This window comes from Elaeis guineensis, chromosome 4 (assembly GCF_000442705.2).
Source record: "Elaeis guineensis isolate ETL-2024a chromosome 4, EG11, whole genome shotgun sequence".
Classification (NCBI taxonomy): Eukaryota; Viridiplantae; Streptophyta; class Magnoliopsida; order Arecales; family Arecaceae; genus Elaeis; species Elaeis guineensis.
This window is the reverse complement of record NC_025996.2, coordinates 16,012,293-16,030,068: the sequence shown is the minus strand read 5'-3', so window position 1 is coordinate 16,030,068 and position 17,776 is coordinate 16,012,293. Positions and strand designations below refer to the sequence as shown.

The 17,776-nt window shown below is 45.0% G+C and overlaps 1 protein-coding gene across 1 annotated transcript; it reads right to left on the bottom strand.

The window, feature by feature from the left end:
* Positions 1–1,001: 1,001 nt before the first annotated feature.
* LOC105043683 (uncharacterized) lies at positions 1,002–9,638 on the bottom strand. The gene is given in 5 exon segments (XM_010921341.4): positions 1,002–1,266; positions 1,269–1,818; positions 2,302–2,418; positions 2,655–2,801; positions 8,001–9,638. Coding segments are annotated over 5 exon segments (2,403 nt in total). The 5' UTR covers positions 9,513–9,638; the 3' UTR covers positions 1,002–1,189.
* Between the last annotated feature and the right edge of the window lie 8,138 nt (positions 9,639–17,776).

The window sequence follows — 17,776 nt, the reverse complement described above, 5'->3', positions numbered from 1 at the left end:
TTATGAAATAATTTATTTAAAAAATATTAATAAATTATTTTTATTTAAATATTATCTTTTAAATATTTATTTAGAAAATTATAAATTTTTAAATAAATTTTTTATCTATAAAAAATAAATCCTAAAAATTTTAGGAGAAGTTTTTTTTTATTATTATTATTTTTTACCCCTTGATCCTCCTCTTGGCTGATTTTTAGGAATTTGAGTCGAAATTGCGGTCAACATCTCCAATTTTATAAAATTCCCTCTCCAAAAGGCAAAACCTTCGCATATGCCCCCTGACAAGCTATCCAACCATTGGTTTACACAGTAGTAACATGCTATGCAACATGACCTAGCACATACCTTGGCATGTATCTCTAGCATATTTCAATTTAACATTCATCATTGCAGAACACATTGGCAGCAAACCTGAAAGCTGAAATAATTGATATTTTGCTTTGCATATATAATAATAGCCTATTTACATATTTTTTTAAAAAGTAACAAAAGAAAGACGGTAGTGCACCCAAAAACAAAAAAAAAGACAAAAAAACATTACGACGCGATATACATCAAAATAGCATTTTGTGTCTCTAGGTGAACGGAGAACTAAAACCAATAAAACGAGGGTGGGAAAAAGCAGTCTAAAATACTTGCGGATACCCTATCACCTCCGAAGTGAGGCTGAAAGCCCCCGACACCGAAAAGTGAGAATATACAGATTTCAATCCTACGATAAATTGCTTCCGCTGCGGCTTGAGCAAGCAATGCTGCTAGAATATAGAAGCGTCAGGGACAACATTCATGAATATCACGGACACAGTAACCACTTTTAAAATCTAATAAATATCATCTTCATGCAATAACACCGTACGCAACCTCGCTACCAGAACAAGGTTGATGCTCTTCATGCTTTACTACTGATGTTTGCCTTACGACATTGATGGTTGTGTTAGAAATATCAAACTTTACCGGTGAAATGGATCGTCCAACAAGTTCAAACGGCCAAACAAACAATCTGAAGAAAAAGAAACCTTTCATTTCCATCAAAACCACCAGGATTTCCTGCACTCACATACTGTAGCAAAACAACTCGTAAAATCCCCACATCTTTGTATGTATGACTGTACATATATTTACGACTCGTCAGCAGCAAACTGTAGTGACAGTGGCACATGACATGACATGACATGGTAGCCAAGCATGATCACACAGGGCTGGGATTTGCGTAGGCCACACAAAGTGCCTTCTTCAATGCAGAAACAACAGCATACAACACCAAACCATTACAAATTTCTTCGACGCCAGCACCCTCAAATTTATCCTCACCCGATGCATTCTCATGAACTTTATTACTGCATGGCCAAACAGCCCAAGCCATGAACCAATAAGGGCTAGCATCATATAGAGAGCCTCCTTTGGTCCTCCCACAATGCTAGGTTCATCGTCACCCACCTCCACGTATGTTGGGCCGGGAGAATCATTCTCATCAACTCGGTAAAGGCCAAGAAATTCATTCAACCAATCAGACAATCTGACCAAAAGCCTTGCCAGCCATGCTACTTCAGTGTCTGAGATAGGTCTCCTCATCCAATCACCTTTATATTTCACATCAGCCCATGTACGTTTCCCCACTCCTGGATGCTTAGGAGTGAATACCTCACGTCCGTATAGCAGGTCATTTGTGTCTTCGGATAAGATAGGTGTCAAAGACTTCCTGATGGGACCCCCAAAAAGGATATTCATCTGGGATCTCATTGAATCCAAAGCCTGGAGGTTATGTGAGACGTCCCCAGAAATTAGCTGGATTTCATGCTCGGCGCGCAGCACAAACAGCTGGAGGACCAATCATGATAGACAAGAATTTACAAATTTATTAGGAATTTTTTTATCAACTGAGGAAAAATGCAATAAGCACCAAAAAAGATCAACAAAACTACTATAAGATTATTAATTTTGAAAATGTCAAAACAGATCAGAACTAACATTAGTGAAGAACAGAAGCCATACAGAGGTACAGCACTAACATGTCAACTAGCACCCAGTAAAATGTAAACATCCTAGGCTTTCTAAGCTGATACTAAAATCTACCCAACTCTGAAAAACTCTTAAAGCAAATTCAATTCACTTTGGGTTGAGACTATACATCACCACATAACTTAGCGAATGCCCAACCTTCGATTAATGTTCTCTCTAATCACTATATGCCATGTCAGCTCATCAATGTTCAATGTCAATGTAATTTAGCGAAAGTCATATAAGCTGCCAGTGCAAGGTACCAGACAGTAATGATGGTTGCTTGACAAGCAGAACAGGTACCTGCAGTAATTTGTAAGCTCCATCTTCGCCATCACTGAAAAGTCTCAAGTCATGGTTCCAATTCTCATGTAAGAAAGACCCATCTGCATCACTTTCACATAGACCGTCCTCCCAATCCTGACATTAACATAAAAATGGGCATATCATCATCAGACAGATTAAATGGTATCTCAAGCAGGAAACTTGCCACACACACCAACTCAGAGGAAAAACACTTAAGAGAAGAGAAGGTAATACTAAAAAAAAAAAAAAGAAAAACAGAAATATAGACATTGGAAATTCATACAGGTTACCGTATCTCATTTTTTAAATGATTAATGAAGACTCATGCAAGGGTCAAAACCATTCATTACCAGCAACTGTTCACGAATTGATGGTACATATTTATGTACTTCATCAGAAGAATATGAAGAAGGTCCAACTGGTTTAGAATGGTACGCAGCATCAACTTTCCGAAGGAGTTCCAGCAGCTCTCTGGATGAAGTCAAGACGTTTAGCACCTGTAGAACAGGTCAAATGACAAACCCGATCAAAACTAGAACAAGATGAACGAGTTAAAGCCATAGTCCATTTGCAGCTGTTTCAGATTTAACAACTTAGCCGAATTTTTTTGAACTAGCATATTTATGTAGTGTAATAATGATATAAGCACAATAAAGGCAAAACCAACTCAAGCATCCCCTATTCTCTTTTACTAATTAATCAAGAGCTACTTTGTTCTTCAGCCAATAAGGCATAACTACATCAAATATGCATTCACTGCAAAGCCTAACAACAAATTATGCTGCATTATAGAAGCACCAAAGATGGAATACTACTACTAGTAGAGTTTGCATAGCCAATAGCAAAATTTCAAGAGAAAACTTGCTGATAAAAAAATGTGTAAGAATGTACAGATAAATTGCAAATCAGCCTCTAGACATGGCAGGGATGGATTATTTGGCTTTGAGAGACATATTTTTGCTAAGTTTGTCACAGTCTTCAAAATGAACTCTACCAACTGGCAAGGCAGCTGCTTTTAGGTATGGTGGTAACTTTGGAGCTTTCCTGCAAACCCAACAAGATACAACTGCATAAAAAGTTAGGGATTTGTGGGTCATTATGAATCAGCCACAAATCACATCAAAGTTGAACATGTTGGGCATGAGTAGCAGCTATCTGACCCACTGGTTCATTATTATAACAATAATTTCAAGTGAGCTTTTGAAAGCTGGTTTTACCATTTTTAGATAGAAAAATATGGGTTATGCCACCTGCTACTGCAAATCATTGAATGAAGATTGTGGAAAATATATATTAATCTTACCTAGCTCCCATCTATCTTAATGGAAAAGAAAGCATTATCAAGCTGGTCTCACTAAAGTCTTCATTCATTAGCATCTTTCCTAAGACAGAATTAACTTAGCGTATTCAGTGAATTGTACAAGTACCTATTTAGGGAAAACCATGTCCCAAAACAGAAATTATGCACCTGGTTGTACAAAGGCATCCTTCCATGTAAGAAATACAGGAGTAGAGATAATAACAAGCAGCCTTTCAACATAATTAACTTTTTTCTTATGATTTGCTGATATTCAAGCATGCCAACCAGAATTTGGTGCTCCAACCACTACAAGTACATAATGGGACTTTTCAACCGATGCACCAATATCTAGTTTTGATATCTCGAACATCAAAGGGTCTTCTCTCAATAACCTCCACTCTCCAATTAAATTCTCATTGAGATTTGTTCATTCATTCAAATACCATGTTTTGGTTCTTGTCATTTGATAGGCTAAAAGCAAGCATCTTTCCTACAAGAAAATCTAGCTTCCTAAACTGTCCATCTCATTCCAGGACTCTAAATTCTAAAATCTATTCCCATTACACACTTAAAGCAAATCAAGCTTGTAGTAAGAAGAATTGATGTACAGTTTATTGCACAATACCCAAATATTAGATTCCCACATCCATCACCACCAAGATTTTTCTTAAACTTACTGTAAGGCCTAAAAAGTGCTTTCATGGTTATCATGATTATGATGTTTCTGTTTAAAAAAAAAATGTAACCATGATGAGTTCTTGTTAATTTTTCTCTTAACTGTTTGTACAATATATGAATGTCAATCTACAATTATACAAGTTATATAACAGGCAATTTCCTCATGATGATCATGATTATGATGTTTCTGTTTTTTTAAAAAAAAAATGTAACCATGATGAGTTCTTGTTAATTTTTCTCTTAACTGTTTGCACAATATATGAATGTCAATCTACAATTATACAAGTTATATAACAGGCAGTTTCCTTAATCTTCGTTACATTTCCTGCTAACTGCTTCATAGCGAATGCTTGAAACCTTGCATCAAAAGTAAACCACCATGTGAACACCCTTAGTGTTTGAATGGAAAATCATTTGAAAATTGTGTATTATAATAAAAGATAAGTTAAGGGCAGTGGTATATAAATCACACAATTAGCCTTTTCCTAATCCATCATTCTTGAAACATAAACCATGAATTACAAATATAGTAAAGCACATGCCTTATTCCTTTCAGAACTTCCATATACCAGCAACAGTGTTATCAGGCCCCATGATTGGAGATTGGCAAAAATCAAACATTTATCCCCATGAGACAAAGGCCTCATAAAAAATATGCGAAATAAGAATACTGATCAGATGCAACAAAATGCTCATTATTATTATTATTATGATTGAGTAACCTTCCACATTTTGTAAAAGCACTGAAAAGCAAAACCAGTACAACTACCTTTTTAAATCTCTCTGCAATTTTTTTTTTTATAATATTATGCTTTTTCTATTGCCATATTAGCCCATGCAACACTTAGACAGGCTATGAATGCAGCTGTATTAATTGCATATATGACTGAAGTTTTATTGACAGTGAAAAAGGCCACTAGTTTCTACCAGTAGAAATATTTAGTAAGGTTAATACCAAGGTAATTGGGAAATCAGATTAAAATGCAAACATGGTGGATGAGGAATAGCCTTCAACAAAAAAAGAAACTAATCCTTTTGCGCAGTCACAAACACAGTGGCTAAATAATACTGTCAAATTAAAAGAATAGTCCATCCATTTGCAAGACATCTGTCTTATGACGTATCTCAACTACAGGGCAAGGAAAGGAAAACAATAAAAAAACTGAAGGCCTGTTTACCAAAGCTTTCCTCATCTAATGCCGAGACTAGTCAAATGAGAAAAATTTATAGGCTGTTATGCAACCATCGCTTAAACTATATATAAAAACATGTTTCTAAGAAAGGTGAAAAAAGCAATATAAAAATGAAAAAAAAAAAAAGAGAAAACCATAGTTATAAAGGAAAAGGATTGCATAATTTTTTTTGCAAAATGAAACTGTGAACTAGTAACACCAACAACAGCAGTAATAGTCCGAGATATTAGATGTTGATATATAGGAACATAATAGTTCAAGATGAATTTAACCAAAATATGAGAACTTATATGATTTGCATCCAAGAAGCTAACTTGAAAAGTGAATAAAAGCAGCAGACCTTAATAGGTGTAGAAAAACTTAAGGCATTTCTTGGATTTCCAATAAATTGCATGGTTTTAGTAAAAGGTTGAATACTTGGGTATTGTTGTCAAAGAATGAGAGTCATTGCTTCAATGATATATTTCTCTCTCTACATGCACGTGTGCTTAAGATATATATATATATATATTATATATATATATAATATATATATATATAGAGAGAGAGAGAGAGAGAGAGAGAGAGAGAGAGAGTTAAGGGTCCATGGTTTTGACAATACAGGAATGATGGTGCAAACATTCTCATCAAAGCATGTGAAAGAGGGAATGATGTCTGGAAGGATGTAAAATGGTTGTATGAGTGATGAACGTTTTATGTTTGATAACAGGAGAGTTTGATAACTATAACATCAGTCTTATCACCCCATGAAAATATGTTCGTATAAAATATAAGTCATTACTCATTAGCATAATATAAAGTAACTGCATATTTCAAGCAATAACAAACCACATTCAAAAATGAAAGATAAAGAGAAAAACAGATGAAAGGTAAAAGAAGAGACTCATATGTGTCATATCTCAAGAGAAAGTTTGCACCAATAAAAAGATGGTCTATTGCAGTTATTTTCTCTTGACAGCTTATTATGTGCCAGAGTGCAATGAGAAAATGAGAACCAATGGGAAGCAATGTTAGCTGGGTGAACAACTTACAATATGAATTGGAGATTTGGATTGACAAGGAACAAAAATCATAGATTTTAAGCGTAAGCTGGCTGACTAGATGAAAACTGTGACAGGATTACGAGGTTTTCATGCATTTTGAGTAGGTGCGTTATGAGTTAGCAAATTTACTCAATGAAGGAGCACTTTGTCAAAGAGGAGAGATGCAAAATCAGGTGTCGGCAAAAATACAACAAATCAGTTTTTGGACTGTATGCAAATCTAAAAGGTATCAGAGGAGTCCAGGACCCTACTTTAAAAACCTATGCAGGTATTTCAGGGTTTTAACGGGTCAGCTTCTATCTCAGAGGGTAAATTGCTACTATTTAAATATCTACACTCCGAAGGTAGAAAAAGGAGGTTCAAAACTGGCATTAGAAAAGGGACATATGAAAGAACTTTGACTATGCAATACTGTAGATACAGACGCTAGGAAAACCTACTTATTCAGCATTCGTACCATTTCCATTTTCTTACGAGACAAAAAGTGATATCCAGCATTGCAAGCACACCATTGTTACCTATTTAAGTGAATTCTATCATTATTAAAAAGACTGATAAGCTCGATCAAAGATGATAAATGTCACCTACCTACACATGTATCATGTTTGAGTAACACAATACATATGGCATACTATTCTTTCAAAAGCAACTAAGTCATTACACAGAAGTATCATTTAATAGGAAAATCCAATTCCTAAAAAAAAAAATCATAGCAAACTTAATGACATGATTAAGAAAAAGAGGTGTTCTTATAACAATAATGCATGCAATATATATATATATATATATATATAGACACACACACACACACAGAAGTATCATTTAATAAGAAAATCCAATTCCTAAAAAAAAAAAAAATCATAGCAAACTTAATGACATGATTAAGAAAAAGAGGTGTTCTTATAACAATAATGCATACACACACACAGAAGTATCATTTAATAAAAAAATCCAATTGCTAAAAAAAAAAAAAAATCATAGCAAACTTAATGACATGATTAAGAAAAAGAGGTGTTCTTATAACAATAATGCATGCAATACAAACTTAATGACATGATTAAGAAAAAGAGGTGTTCTTATAACAATAATGCATGCAATACAAACTTAATGACATGATTAAGAAAAAGAGGTGTTCTTATAACAATAATGCATGCAATATATATATATATATATAATAAAAGAAAATTGCCCTGCATCATGTTAACACACATATCCTTTACCCAAAAAAAAACTTTCTTGAAACACAAACATTTTTAAAGATGCAAGCTGCATGTGAATTACACACTAACTTCTATTGTACCGACAACATAACAACCATCACATGGGTAGACATTTAGATACATAAATGCACAGCATGGACCAGTTCATCAGCTTACATGTACTACTATGGCATGCAATATAAAGCAAAAATCTGAAAATGCAACAGCTTTAAACTCTCAAGTGAAAGGTAAAAGATTAGATAGCAGAGGAAGAATAGCAAACCTGTGAAACCATCTGAATCACAGACTCCACATTTGCATGGAGAAACTTGTGTGCGAACCCAAGAAAATGCACAACTAGTGAGCTGTAGAACAGATAATTGGACAACACATAGCTTTGCCAAGGAGGCGAGTATAAAGATTTTACTCGGTTCCCTTCCTTATCTTCATTAATTTTCCCAAGGTTCTCCCTTCTCAAACTTCCCGGATTCTGGGCAACTCCCTGTGTGTCAAACTCAACAAAATCTTCTGGACTAGTCTTCCATGGTTCCATATAGGTCACCCACAAAGAGAACACTTGGGCAGCATTCCTAATAGAAGCTCCCATTGGGCAAAAGAGAAAAGTCCTCAATATAAACCTATACAAAGGCCTCTGCATCACTGAGTTCCAAGAACCGAAAGAATTATCACCAGGAACCATCATAGCCCTTGACTGAACAACATCCACAGAACCATTTCTCACAGGACTTCCACCATACACCGTCTGGTCATTCCCTTCATTGTTGGGAGCAGCAAACCTACAAATCAGATATTTCACGAATAACTTCAATACTTCTCCCAATCCAGCAGTAGGAGGAGTCTCACCCAAAACTGCTCGATAAGGGAATGACATTACAAGAGAATGGGACACGTGCACTGGCAAAGGCGAGAAGTCGTTATTGACCATCCAAAAGTGTATAAAAGTGTGCACCAAGAACTCGGCTTGCAAGAAAGCAGAACCATCATAGCTCAATGAGTAATGAAGAAGAGAACTGCGGTAGGGCTGGTAAGATCCCAGACCATACTTTGGTACAAAAGCTCGGAGGTAAGCGTAAAGAAGACGGAGATACAAGCTACATTCTGCCTTCTGCCCGGGCCGGCGACTCGCGCTTGAGAGGACAGAGAGGGACGAGGTCCAATTCTCCAATCTAAACCTCCGAACCTTCCGATCACTGATAGAACGATCATTTTTCTCGCTATTTCCTCGACAAACGGGATAGTACGCGAACCAGAACATATAGTATTCAAAGACATTGAGCTGGAGCTGGTGCGATCCCTGGATCTTGTCCTCCTTGACCCTGTTCCTGAAGAGAGCGCACAGATCGGAGAGGACGGATGATGGTTTATCACTCTGAAGGGCGAAGCGCATCCATTCGGGGAGGCGCTCGAGGGGGAAGACGTACTTGACGAGGGCGTGGTGATCGACAGAGAAGATGGAGGAGAGGAGGATGCCCTGGGGGGAAAGTAGGTCGGAAAGGGAGGCGGCAAGGTGAGGGTCGGCAGAGGCGCGGTCTATCCAGGCGGAAGAGGGGGGGGGACGGGGGGAGTCGTCGAAGCCGAAGAGGCGGCAGAGGAGTGCGGGGAAGGCGATGGAGAAAAAGGCGCGGGACTGGTCGGACGCGTGGCGGCGGAGGAAGGCGTCGACGGCGGAGCAGGCGGCGGCGATCTGGGGCGGGGAGGCGGCGGCAAGGATGGAAGCGGCGAGGTCCTGGGCGCGGTTCTGGGCGTCCATGGGGAAGGAGGAGCGTGGAGTCATGGGAATGGGAAAGTTCGTGGGTGGTGGGGGGGAGGGGGGCTAGGGTTTGGAAGAAGGAAAGGGGAGGCTCGGAGAGAAAGCTGAAGGAAGGGGATTTGAAGATTTAAATGAGGAGGGCATGGAAGAGCGGATGGCGCTCTCTAGTCGGGCCGGTGTGGCCGCGGCCGTGCGGTGCGCCCTATTCGGGAAGCATCTACGAGGCCAGAGACGTGGCGGTCGCGGCGTGTCACGAGAGTGCATATGTGGACCTTTTGATAGGGGCTTTCGCCGTATGCGTAACGCTTGCTCAACCGACTGAGGCGGATGGACCAGGCCAACCCTGGTCCGGATGTTGGGTAGGCCTTCGACCCCCCGAAACGAACCTGAAAACCGGTTGGACATTGGGCCAACCTGGATGATCCTTTTTTGGAGAAACAACCTGGATGATCCTTGGTCTACTGGACTTTCATTACCATGGTATCCAATGTCATAGTTCTGCATCAGCTGATAAAAAAGATGCCACATAGGTTTGTTAGCCTTCTTCCTTCAAACAACTTAAGCTTTTGGCTGTGAGTTGGTGATTTGTGGTATTAGAATCAAATCCATTGTATGTGACAACCTTTATTAGTTATGTAGGTTCTTCACTAGATGATATCGGGTAGAGGAGGATCCATGAGTAGGAGTCAATCGTGATAAGGACATCATGAGATTGGGTAAGAGAGATTGTCATGGTTCTATATTGGTGTTGGGGCATACCGACCGGTCACTCTCACACCGACTCACCGTCGGGCCAACCTAACCGGTGTCCGACTCTACCGACCGCACCGACTGCACCGGCCGACCGAAGATATGTCGGTCGGGAAGGCCCTCTCCATCCCCGACTGGCCGAACGACACGATCCGACCCCCGACTTTGGCAACGTATCAGACTGACCATCAGGGGTGGTGGCCGACGTCCGATCCCTGCGACGCGCCACGCCAGCCGACGGTGTCCCTGGATCCTCACCCGACATCCTACGACCAAGTACCGACATATGATCGACCGGCTCCTCCAAACACCGTACGACTGTTGAAGGCCGTCCGTCCTGACAGGAGCATGCGGCATAGCCGTCCTGGGATGTCGTCCTACCCTAGACAGGGGTCAACCCTAGTGATTGATAGCCCCACGGTGATTTGACAGTCCCACGGTGACTCTGACAGTCTTTGGCGATCTGACAACTCTCCCATTGTCTGCGCCATTAATGACGGCGCCATGCCGCGCTCTACTATAAAACGGGGAAGGCAACAGTGCTGGAGGAGGTCCCTTCGAAATTCTTGGGCTTACTCTCCCTCTCTCTCTCTCTCTCGCTGGGCTCCTTGATTCTTTTCTACTGTTGCCTAGTCTCCTCTCTGACTTGACCGTTGGAGGGTCCCCGCCGGAGTCATCTCCGGTCAGTGTGGACTTTCCTTGCAGGTGCTCGTTCCCGACGACCAGACGACGAGGGGATTGACCGCAACAGGTTTTGGCGCACCAGAAAGGGGGGACGCAGGGATCACGACCCCCACAGAACTCGAAACATCCTTTCGAGATGATAAGAACCAGAGCTCAGCGATCGAGGGCCATCGGATCGGCAAGACACTCTTCCCGCCGGAAAGAGACCTCTCCTTCACCCTCCATGACGGAACCTAGCTCTCCGCATCCCGTGGTGACCACGGAGGCACAGATCGTGGTGATCGTGCGGTAGATGACCGTGTTGACGGACGTGGTCAAGAGCCTTCAACAACAACCAACCCGGTTGCCGCACTCACCGGTGGAGCAACCGACGGCACACCCGATGCCCTCCAGGAGCAGCCGCTGATGCCCGCATCGGTCTCCATCCCCTCCTCGGGAGCAGCTGTCACAGCACTCCCACCGAGAGGAGGAGAGACGGCCACGGCTTGATACCCATCGGTCTCGACGGCCGTCTCCTTCCCAGCTGGAACGAGCAAGGAAGGAGAAGCGGCCGCGAACACCGTCCTCCTCTCTCTCAGATTCATCGGGAGACTCCACCCCCGGGGTCTCTCAGCATCGATGGGCCGACGACTACGAATGCAGGTTCGAAGAAATCGACCGTCGGCTAGCCCAGCTGCAGGTGGACGGACAGAAATCTTCGAACGACGTCGACTTCCAGACTGCCCAACCTCTCTCCCGACTCATCCTCGACGAGCCGATCCCCAGTCGGTTCAAAATGCCCCATGTGGAGCCCTATGATGACTCCACCGATCCAGTTGACCACCTAGAGAGCTACGAGGCTCTCATGATGATCCAAGGGGCGACCGATGCTCTTCTCTGCATCGGCTTCCCTGCTACACTTCGCAAGGCCGCCAAGGCCTGGTACTTCGACCTCCGCTCAGGAAGTATTCACTCCTTTAGACAGCTTGAGCACTCTTTCGTGACCCACTTCAGCACTAGCCGGAAGCCGTCACGAACTTCGGACAGCCTTTTTTCCCTCAAACAGGGAGAAAATAAGATGCTCCGATACTTCGTGACGTGATTCAACGCGGCCACGCTCGAGGTTCGGGACCTCAACGAAGACATGGCTATCTCAGCCATGAAGAGGGAGCTAAGGGGGTCCAAGTTACATACTCCTTGGACAAGACCCTCCCCCGGACATACGCCGAATTGCTGGAGTGCGCGTACAAATACATGTGCGCGGACGAAGGAGCTTCTGATCGGCGCCTGACTAAGACCAAGGCTCGAAGGAGAAGCGAAGGAAGGGTCGGGCCCCTGCCGAACCTAGTAGGCCCCCGACCGACAAACAGATCTCACCCCAGCGACGGAGCCCGAGGTTACCTCGACGGCGAAGTCCGAGGCCGACGCATCCCAGGTATGACTTCTATACTCCTCTCTCTGCTCCTCGTGCACAGATTTTGATGGAGATTGAAGGGGAAGAATATTGCGACAGCCCCCACCTTTGAAGGCAAAGGGCCTCGATCGGTGAAAGTACTACGATTTCATCGAGGCCATGGCCACAACATCGAGCAGTGCATCCAACTCAAGGATAGATCGAGGCCCTCATACGCCGAGGGTATCTCGGCAAATTTTGGAGGAACCCGCCGACTCGACCCATCACTGACTGACGACCCCAGCCGACTGAAGAAGCAACGAATAACCAGCCCACGATCGGGGTCATCAACATGATCTCCAAACGACTGGGCCCGGGGACAACTGCTGAAGGGGAGCCGACGAAGAAGCTGCGTCAAGACGATGTAATTACTTTTACAGATGAAGATGTTCGGGGTATCCAAACTCCCCATGATGACGTTGTTGTTGTCTCGACAACAATAGTAAATTATGATGTAAGAAGGATCTTTGTTGATAATGGAAGTTCAACGAATGTTTTGTTTTACTCGACCTTCTCCCGAATGCGACTGTCGGCTGACTGGCTCAAGAGAGTCTCTTCACCCCTGGTAGGTTTTGCTGGAGATGCTGTCAAGGTGGAAGGGGAAGTTACTTTGTCCGTGACGGCTGGAATCGAACCACGACAAAGCACAGTCCACTTGACCTTTGCGATCGTCCAAGTACCTTCGGCCTACAACGCCATACTTGGAAGGCCCGGACTAAACGCCCTCAGGGCAATAGTCTCGACGTATCATCTGCTGGTTCGATTTCTGATAAAAAATAGAGTCGGAGAGATGCGCGGGGATCAACAGCTCGCTCGACGATGCTTCCAGATCTCTGCTCAAAGCAACGAATTGAAGAGCTCCCTGACGGTCGACAAGTTGGACCAACGGAAAAAGGAAGAACGGGGTGAACCAGCCGAACAGCTTGTTCCCATCCCGATAATGGAGAATCCCGAACGAGTGGTCTGGATCAGGTCTCAATTACCCGACCCCGAGCAACGGCAGCTAGTGGAGCTACTGAAGGCCAATGCCGACGTATTCGCTTGGTCGGCAGCAGATATGTCTGGCATCCCCTCGGAGACGATGACTCACTGACTCAACATCGACCCAACAATGAGGCCGGTGAGGTAGAAAAAGTGGTCTTTTGCTCCCGAAAGACAGAAGGCCATTGACGAGGAAGTGGACAAGCTACTCGAGGCAGGCTTCATCAGAGAAATTACATACCCGGATTGGCTCGCCAATGTTGTAATGGTGAAAAAAGCCAACGGGAGCTGGAGAATCTCCATCGACTATACCGACCTAAACCGCGCCTGCCCGAAGGACAGCTTCTCACTCTCGAAAATCGACCAGCTAGTAAGCACGACGTCCGGCCATCGACTGCTCAGCTTCATGGACGCTTTTGTCGGATACAATCAGATCCGGATGGTGCCCGAAGACGAGAAGCACACAGCCTTCGTGACCGCCAAGGGCCTTCACTGCTGTAGAGTAATGCCCTTCGGACTGAAGAACGTCGGAGCCACTTACCAGCGACTCGTCAATAAGGTCTTCAAAGACCAAATCGGGCGCAACATAGAGGTGTATGTGGACGACATGCTGGTAAAGAGTGCGCAAACTACAGATCATGTTCGAGATCTCGAAGAAACTTTTCGTACTCTGCGACAACACCAGATGAAGCTGAATCCGAATAGGTGCGCCTTCGGGGAAGTTCCTCGGGTTCCTCATTTCTCAACGAGGAATTGAGGCTAACCCTGAGAAAATAAAGGCAATCCTCGACATGCGGCACCTGGACACCAAGAAGGAGGTCCAGCAGCTGAACGAAAGAATCATCGCACTCAGCCGATTCATCTCTCGGTCGGCTGAAAGATGCCTCTCGTTCTTCAAAACCCTGAGACATGTGAAGGACTTCTCTTGGTCGGATGAGTGCCGGTGGGCCTTTGAGGACCTGAAAAGGTACCTGGCCTCCCCGCTATTGCTTGTGAAGCCGAAAGTTGGAGAGATGCTATACCTCTATTTGGCCACTTCCCCTGAGGCGGTTAGCTCGGTGCTCGTCCGAGAGAACGAGTGTCGAATCCATCAACCCATATACTACACCAACAAAGTGCTCCACGGTGCTGAAGCTCGGTACTCAAAGACGGAGAAGATGATATTCGCTCTGATCGTGTCTGCACAACGACTCCGTCCGTATTTTCAAGCGCACGCCATCATGGTCCTCAGCGACCAGCCCCTGAGGGCGATATTGCACCGCCCCGACACATCGGGACGACTGACGAAATGGGCAATGAGGCTCAATGAGTTTGACATTCAGTACCGACCGCGACCTGTCTTGAAGGCCCAGATCCTGGCCGACTTTATTGTGGAGTGCCCGACAACCGACCAAGGATCGGAAGACGGGAGCCCCGGAGAAGTTGCAACCTTCGAACCTGACCCCGGGTCTACTTGGGTGTTGCACATCGACGGAGCTTCCAATGCTCGAGGGAGTGGGGCTGGGTTCCTGCTCACCAACTTGGAGGAAGTGGTTATCGAGTACGCCCTCCGATTCAATTTTAAAGCCTCCAATAATCAAGCCGAGTACGAAGCGCTCCTCGCTGGCTTGAGAGTAGTGAAGGAGCTTGGGATCGACAGCCTCAGTATCTTCTCCGACTCCCAGCTGATCGTGGGGCAAGTTAAAGGTGACTTTGAGGCGCGAGACCCGACCATGGCAAAATATCTCCAAAATGTGAGAGATCTCGTGACACACCTCAAGTATTTCGAGATCTCCCACATTCTCAGGACGGAGAACGCTCGGGCCGATGGACTCTCTAGGCTTGCGACATCAACCTACGACGTCTTGGGTCGGACATTTGTGGAGAGCCTCGAGCAGCCGAGCATTGATAGGGCCGAAGAGGTACTGCAATTAGCAGCCGAACCAAGCTGGATGGATCCGATCATCCGGTATCTGACCGACGAAATCAGCCCTGAAGATCTCACGGAAGCCAAACGGCTCCGATGGGCGGCCTCCCAATACGTAATAATGGATGACCGACTCTACAAAAGGTCGTTCTCTCTCCCCTTGCTCAGATGCTTGGGACCGATCGATGTGGACTACGTGCTCAGAAAGTGCATGAAGAGATCTGCAGAAATCACTTGGGGGGCAAATCCTTGTCCTACAAAGTCCTACGGCAGGGTTACTACTGGCCTACTATGAGAAAGGATGCGGCTGAGCTGGTTTGGAGGTGTGAGCCATGCTAGAGATACGCCAACATACAGCACCGACCAGCCAGCTAAATCACTCCTATTGTCGCCCCGTGGCCCTTCGCCCAGTGGGGATTGACATACTCGGTCCTTTCCCTCCGACATCTGGCCAAAGAAAGTTCATAATTGTCGCAATCGACTACTTCACTAAGTGGGTAGAAGTCGAATCTCTGGCGCAAATCACGGAGCGGAAGATGGAAGATTTTATCCAGAAGTCCATCATCTTCAGGTTCGGATTGCCGCACACCATTATCACCGACAATGGATGACAATTCGATAACCAGGACTTCAGAGACTTCTGTGTGAGATTTCATATCGCGCACAGGCTGACCTCAGTCGGACATCCACAGTCCAACGGCGAAGTGAAAGTAACCAACCAAACCATTCTACATGGACTGAAGACCAGACTGAATGAAGCCAGGGGCCTCTGGGTTGAGAAACTGCCCTCTGTCTTGTGGGCGTACCGAACGATGCCCCGTGTCCCAACCGAAGAATCTCTCTTCAACTTGGCCTATGGAACGGAAGCAATGATCCCGCTGGAGATCGGGCTACCGTCGATCAGAGTCGAGCAGTATCGTGAGCCGGGCAACTCCGAGTGTCGAAGAGCCGACTTGGACCTCTTGCTACCGACAAAAGGTTACCCGGTACTACAATGCTAGGGTTAAGCCGAAGCTTTTCCGACCCAGAGACATGGTCTTAAGGAAGGCGGAAGTCTCGAAGCCCCTGGACCGGGGGAAGTTGTCCCCGAACTGGGAAGGATCCTACAAGATAGCGGACACCTATGGGCTGAGAGCTTACCGACTCGAGACCTTGGAAGGAACAGCCATCCTCCGGACTTGGAATGCCGACAATCTGAGATTGTACTACCAGTGAACTTTGTATCCCCTCGTCCGGAATATAAATTTAGTTTCAAAACTTTGGAGTTTGGAATCTCGACTCTTCGACTGTGGGTCGGTGCTCGCCAGAAGTACGAGCCCCGACGCCCCGACTTGGACCCAACGTTCCATTGGAAAATCAACGGACCGATCACCAACGACACATCGGACACTTACGAAGACTGATATATCCATAATAATGGGAGTCACACTCCTTCTACGATCAAACTCTCGGGCAAAATGATCGGCTAACTTGCCAACTTGGACCCGATCAAGAAAGGCAAAGCGCCAACACGACCAGTGTCGCGTTCGCGACTTACCGACCAGGTCACAACTGATCGAAGGATATTCGGCTTACCACCGTTTATCACACACCACGACGTATGTACCCGACCAAGGTCTGGGTAACGGGAACTTGACTTGTCATCATTTTTTCGACTGAACGCATCGAACGCCATCCGACTGAACGCATCGGACAACATTCGGCTATCAGATCCTACGGAATGATCGGGTTGTCGAGCTATGTCCGAAGGTCGGTCGACCTTCGACTCGACGAACACGCTCGACTCACGTCTGGGTGACGGGCGTTCGACTTAAGTTCTCGACTGTCGGGTCATACGACAGTCGGGAGGCTGATCTAAAGTTGGAGTTCGCTCTGCCTTTGCCATGGCGTGCGCTACCGACTATTCTGGATCGTTACCTGGGATCCTATCGAACGTCCTAACTAGTACGTTGGGCTTGCGACTTATGCGTTCGAAAGCATTTCGACGAGTCACACAAGACACTTCCCAGGATACATAGAGACAAAGAAAAAGTTGATGTTAAAAGGATTTTGATTTCATTGAGGCTCGAGCTAAGTTTACAAAATTAGACCGAAGCCCGATTACAAGTATACCAAACAAAAGTAAAAAAAAAAAGACCGACTAATCCCCGAAGTTGGCCTCCTCCATCGGGAGAAGATCGGGGGCGATCGGCTCATCCACTCGGGCTTCAGGGGTCGGGGCCGCTTCAGGAGTCGGAGCCGCCTGTCCTTCGGCAGTCGGGTCTGCGTCGGTCTCCACTACGGTGGTGCGATCTCCCAACGACGGGTCAGCCGTCTCCTCCACAGGTTGGGCCTCCGACTCTGACGGGACGATGCTACCGAGGTCGAGCTCCGGATACAGGCTTCGGACGGCTTCCTGAGCGTCCTCGTATCCCACACGGTACGAGAGGATGCCGCTCTCTAGAAGTTCTTCCCGATACTCCTCAGAGTCATGGAAGTCCTCCACGGCCCAACCCATGGCTTCTTTTGCCGACTCCACCTCCGCCCTTGCTATGT